Here is a 6,568-nt window from a genome sequence, read left to right as displayed (position 1 = left end):
TTCCAAAGTCATATACAAGATGTTTTTCTGCTATAAAACCTATAGAACTTTTTCCCACAAAATATTAGGGCTGTTATTTTTTGCCTACCATAGATTTGCTCCTCAGTGTTTGTATGGCCATTTGATGTGGTGTAATGTACTCAAAAAAAAAAAAAAAAAAAAAAGGAAAAAAAAAAGACCCCAAGTTTAGCATTTAATGTTTATGGCTATACATGTGGCACACCTTTGAGAGGTCAGCAATGTAGCAAAATAATTCCATGGTAGCAGTGGCTATTTGTTGTTAAGTCAACAGATAACAGCAATGGATTACCCTGATAATTTTGTTTGTCTTGCTAAAATGGTATACCCTGGCCTTGTATTATTTTTTTTTACTAGTTCACATGCATTAACTATTTATTGCACAAAGGTCTTTGGTTTACTTAGCAGTATATATTGTTTGCAAAAACAAATGTGATTTTTGTTTTCTTTTTAACTTGTATGCAGATATTTATGCTTAAAATATCTTGTTTTATACCTAGCCTAATTTCAGAGCATATTGCTTACTTGTACTACTGTTTGCAAATGAAGAACCAGATGAAATGGGTGTCTGATTATCCTTTGGTATTTTTTCTTTTTTTCTAAATTAGCCAAAAACTGGCAAATATTACCAGAGTGTTCCTACTTTTATAGGCTTTCTATACTTTCCTGTATACTATATTAGGACAACAGTAAGGAAACAAATAATGTAATATTTTCCTTTATTACAAAAGAAATAAAAAAAGCACTTTCATACATGATTTTTCTTCCATGATATAAATTAAACAAAACCTATTTTTTGTTTTTCATAAATAAAAATCATTTAGTTTAACATCTGTAAATTTGTGATTTTCAGTAATAGACAAATAAAAAGTGCTTTCTATCTAAAGTAGTGTAAAATTATGGTTGGTACCTCAGGTCCCTTTTCCACTTCTGCACATCAAAAATAAGCATCAATTTCTCGATGAAAATCTTTTATACAAATTGCACTCCGATTAAAGGAGTAATTAACAGGCAACATCAGTATTGAAATACCTATGTACATTTAAGTTGAACTCAAACTTTTTTTTTATATACTTTTATATTCTCTTTTTACCTACCCCATTATGGGGTGAGGGAGGGATGGTGGAGAAAATATATTTACAAGACTTTAAAAAAAGTTTCTCTGCTTCCTCTCAAACAAGAATTTTTTTTTTTTTTTTTCTAAAAAATAAATCCAGTTCTGATGGAATATGCAATAATAATGTCTTATATAGCATGCCTTTCCATCTCACAGCCCATTCACCAGATGGTTTTATGGAAATAAATCCTCTTTTAACCATGTGTCTGATCATCTTCCACAAAGTCATACGCCTCTTCTCTCGAGACACACTCCACATGGGACACTTTGTTCCTGAACTTTACACCATAGAATTTGTTAGCATGCTCAAGCAGCTCTGGTCTGAAAGTTGTGGTGATGAACTGCGCATCCTTGCTGAGTTCGTGGATCATGTCAGCAACTGCTTTTCTGTGTTGAGCATCAAGTGCCTGTTAAGGAAAAAAGAGTAAAATACTGAAATAAGCTTCCACACTTTCAATAAAAAAAGATTCTTAACACCCATGAAAACACATTTAAAATTGAACAGTTAACAAGAAAGCCTAGTAATACTCTCAAACATTTTTACCTGATCAATTTCATCAAAAAGATAGAAGGGGGCAGGGTCACACTTCTGAATGGCGAAGATAAGAGCCAGAGCCACAAGAGACTTCTGACCTCCAGACAACTGGTTCATCTCTCTCATCTCCGCATTCCGGCCAGTGAAGGACACCCTGATGCCTACACCAGTGAAGTTTGTCTACAGTACCCTGTTCTTCTTGCTGTTGTTTAAAAGAGAGGCAATGAACATTTATTTGCTGAATATATTACTAGTCAATGGCAGTTCCAGTGAGAAAATGTCCCCACTAAGTGAGGCTGCATCACTCAATGGCCAATGTCCTCTGAACTTCCTGACAATCAAATCTTTACTTACCTCGCTTTCTTCATCTTGGTCAGACTTCATAACAAGCTGAGCGTGTCCCTGTGGAGCAAGCTTCTTGAACACCTCACTGAAGTACTTTGACACTTGCTTGAAGGTAAACTGGATGGCTTCATATTTCCGATGTTCTAAGACACTCATCAACTCCTTGATCTTATCATAACTGGAAATACATATAAAATGTATTAAATGAAAATTATTATATTAACATTAACAATTTCTTTTCTTCACTATTATTCCCAAAGATTAGGCATGCTAGACAGTATTACATCAAGACTTTACCCTCTATCCAGTTCCTCTTTCCGAGAAACCAGCTTTTCCTCTGCTCAAGAAAGATATGAACTGGTCCAAGGCCTTTTTGTTGACATGGTGAGTATTTCTTTGAGTTCTGTGTTTGCGGTCTCTAGTTTCTTGAACAGCTGCTTTGTTGCTAGATTCTGAGAGAAAATAGAATGCTCATTACAACTGCATATTCTATTTCTTACTAAATTTTAATTCAAACATAGGTTTAGAGTATCAAGTAACAGTATTCTATAAAAAAAAAAAAAAAAAAAAAAATACAACAACAAAAAATACCTGGTATTTGTCAAAGGCATCAGAGGGCAAGGAGCCAAGGTCCCTGATCTTCTTAGTGCACTCATCAATCTTCTGGTGGAGAAGATTCTGCTTGGATGCCATCTTTTCCAAATCTTTGGCATCCTCTTCCATACGTTCCATTACTTCCTTCTTCTTTTAATTTCAGTTTTTCAAGCTCAGCTTTCAAACTCTGAAATATAATGAAAAGCGGTTTTAGAGGCCTAGGACCAAAAATTCTTCTCTCAACACACTATTTCAAAATTCAATTCATCTTTCCTAAGGATATGGGAAACACTGAAGTAAAGAAAAAATGATGATAAATACATAAGTAATAGATGTATTAGAAGTTCAAAAATAGAGAGAGTAAAAAAGTACAGAGTTGCTGGATAATGCCTCTTATCAAGCAATGAACAGTTTTCTTACCTTTTCCTTTTTCTGATGTTCTACTACTTTCTTCTCCACTTCCTTGAACTGGACAGCTACTTCCTCGATGCGTGAATCCACTCTCTGGATCTCACTTTGACTATGCTCTAGCTGACGTTTGCGGTCCTCTACCGAGATTTCTTGGAGGCCTTGAAGTGGGAGAACAAGTAAAATAATTATTAGATTTATCTTCTTTTTTATAACTGAAACTAAGACCATATGTATTTCTATATTATATAATTAACCTATGTAAATCTGTGTTCTTAATTACCTGTACGAGTTCATCTTTTCTTCTGTGGAGGTTATTTGTCAACAAGTTTCTCCAGCTTGTTTTTGTCAGCCTCAAGCTTCATGCGCCGTGTAAAGGCCCTCTTTGTTCTCCTGAGTCAATCTTCTGATGGTCATCATTCAACTGATCAAACTTCACGTTGGTCCTAAGGTGAAGGAAAATAAACAAATAAATAATAATGATAATAATAAAAAGCAATTATTACCTTTTCAATAAACATTTCACAAACTATAAACAAGACCATGCAATACCTGGACACTAAGGGTGGCCATGAGGTCCTGGTGAAGCTCTGATTCCAGGCCCTCCTTGGTGGCCATCATGGCTTCCAAGTTGGCCTTCAGTTGAGACAGAGACCGCTCTTTGGGCTGCTTTGTGCGCTCTAAGCCAGACAACTCCTCTTTCATTAGACGGATGTCTGTTTTCACTTTCTCAAAGAGATTCCTATGGTGATTGGGGAAAAGATAAATTAAATCTATATGCTTTATCTTTGTATTCAGGAAAAATTTCCATACAACTTTCTTTAAGACTTGAAAGTGTTGTGTTTTGTTAATTAGCATCTTACTACTTATCATTTTCAGAAGTGAGGATAATTGTCACTAATAAGCGAACAAACTCCTTGTAAGAGTAAATGTGGTTAGGTGCTACTTTCAACAACTTAACAAAACATCTTGATACTCACTTTGCTTTGCTGTTCTTGATCTCTGTCTTCTGCATTTCAGACACTATCTTGTTGATTTCCTGCTCTGTGTTTCTAAGGGTGTCCTGTAATGTCCTGAGCTCTGTTTCTGCTGAGGTGATCTGGTCCCGCAACTCAGATCTCGCCTTCTGGATTTCCAGGCGTGATCTCGAGGTGTTGAAGTAGCCGCCAGTCAAGGAACCTTTGCTGGATACCTGATAAGAGGGTAAATTTAATAAATCTTTTGGAATAACTGTCATATCTACAAATCATATATTTATAACTCAAGGTTTTATGCGTATGCTTATTGTCCATTCATACTGAAGTCAATGGTAGCATATGTTAAATTTAGACACTTGTGCAGAATACAGCATGGAAAAATCCAGGTTAAGGAATTTTTGAGTGACTAGTAAAAAATTACAACCACATTATAATTTTCTAACTATCTTTGAGGGGAGGATGATGATGAGTTAGAGGAGGGGGAGAATGCTGTCAAGACAATTCTGATTTGGTCACTAAGCAGCTTCTAAAACACAATTTGTTATTGAAGTTACTGATTACTTTATCTGATACTACAGACCTTTCCATTATGTGTCCAAGGTTGACAAAGTGCTTTTGAAACCTTAATTTCTGATAGATGTATAAATACCTGTATGACTTTATATGATGGGGGGAGGGGGAGGGGGGGGTAAGAATATATATTTTCTTATTTTGTTGAAAGACAAGTGTAGCTGAGTGTGAAACCAAATGAAAGCCTAGAAACCACAATCCTAATTAAACATGTTCTACACCTCTTGATTTTTTTTCTATAACTGCCCCTCCACTTTATATCATTATAAGCTAAAATAAACTTCAATCAAACCAACCTGATCACCATCAAGTGTCACACAATCCAGTCGAGTTGAGCGGGCAAGATGTGTGGCCACCTCAAGATTACGGCAGATGAGGGTGCGTCCAAAGATGTACTTTAGTGCTTTGAGGTACCGGTCTGAATAGGTAAGCTTGCTCACCATGGGAATGGCATCCTGATAGAAGAAAATCATTGAGTCATTGTTTTATGTCAATTTAAAGAAGTGCCCACCTTACTGTAAAATAAATCTCCCACCATTATCTTGCAAACCTGTTATTTGTAAGAGGAAAAAGGATGTATAACAATAATAGCAAATCATTTTAATCAATTAAATAAATTCTGCATAATTAGCAATGACACTGAACAAGAGGCAACTACTTACATTTGTTTGTGGATAATCAATATCCTTGACTGTCAATCTGTTAAGAGGCATGAATGTCACTTCTCCAGGTAGCTTTTGTTTGTTCATCTCCTTTAAGATTTGTGTGCCAATCTTATCTGACTCCACAATGTGATGGAATAATCTGTGGAAAAAAATTACATTATCAAAAGATAATTTACAAATATCATAATGAAGGTAGTCTGGCTTTGTGCATATCTCCTTAAATTGCATTAAGAAATCAAGTCTAATCTTATTTTCCAATCACACAGTTTTCAGAATTAAAATTGTTCAAATCTTCAATGCAAGGAAAATTATTTAAGACAACTTACTTGTTGCCAGCTGTGACCTCTACAGCTGTGTAAATGGACCTCTCACACTCAAAGTTCTCGATCAGAAGACCATAATACTGTGTGGCAATCTCCCCAAGATGGCCACCACGTTCCCGAAAAGTGTCTAGGACCTTTTGTACACTGTCTCGCCCATTTAAAATGGGCTGAAATTGAAAAAGAAAAGTTCATGAAAATCAGAAAATAGAATTAAAACTAATTAATTTACCGTCATCATTTGAGGCCACAATCTAAACACTAACAAATTTCTGTTGGTGCCTTACCTTGCCTGCCATAGATCGAAGCGACTGGTCTGCTCTTGACAGTTCCTCCTTCAGAGTGCTCACATTCTGCTGAAGATTGTTCTCCTTGCGCCAGTGCTCACTGTGGAACAAGACATTGCTTAAATTTTTTTTTCTTCTAACAAGGATAATGTATCAGATACTGATCAAGATAGGGAAATGAATTTGTATTCTTGGAAATTTAATCAATTATATATATATACAACTTCGACAAAGTTCATTTATTTATTTATTTATTTATTTTTTTTATTCTAAAGATTTTACAAAATAGATGGAAATTAACCAAACAAATTCTCAAAAATAAATGGTGCAGAGCAAAAATCAAAAGGTGCACAATTAACATTAACTAAAGACAATGAACAAAAACTTCAACACACTCAATAACACATTTTGGATTATTAACACACATGCAGAATACACAGGACAAGCTATGTATACCAAACAGAACAAGTGCAAGATGAAAATATCACTTTGGAAAGAAAAAAAATAAACACTTAAAATTGTACCTCCCCAAAAAAGCAATCTGAAATTCCCTTGGCATTATGACAAACAAATCAATTTGCCCTAATAATCTAAATTTTTTCCTATTCCTTTAAAATTTTTTTTTTTTTCCCATTTTTTTTTTTGTTTTTTTAAAAAAAAAGTTTTAATTGTTTTTTTTTTTGTTTTTAATTCAAAAAAATAAAATATTTCCCCCCAATTTTTAGTTTTTTT

At 34.6% G+C, this 6,568-nt stretch overlaps 1 protein-coding gene and 1 pseudogene across 1 annotated transcript in view; one reads left to right on the top strand and one right to left on the bottom strand.

Moving 5' to 3' along the window:
- Positions 1-590, top strand: part of LOC119579958 (potassium voltage-gated channel subfamily H member 8-like) — a gene marked incomplete at its 5' end in the record, with an annotated part of 48,401 nt that extends 47,811 nt beyond the window's left edge. The window contains 1 exon segment of the mRNA XM_037927803.1: positions 530-590. Coding sequence (XP_037783731.1) covers positions 530-590 — 61 coding nt within the window.
- Positions 591-1,219: 629 nt separating this feature from the next.
- Positions 1,220-6,568, bottom strand: part of LOC119579957 — a 6,758-nt pseudogene continuing 1,409 nt past the window's right edge.

This window comes from Penaeus monodon, chromosome 13, assembly GCF_015228065.2.
Source record: "Penaeus monodon isolate SGIC_2016 chromosome 13, NSTDA_Pmon_1, whole genome shotgun sequence".
Lineage (NCBI taxonomy): Eukaryota > Metazoa > Arthropoda > Malacostraca > Decapoda > Penaeidae > Penaeus > Penaeus monodon.
This window is presented reverse-complemented; position numbering and strand designations above follow the sequence as displayed.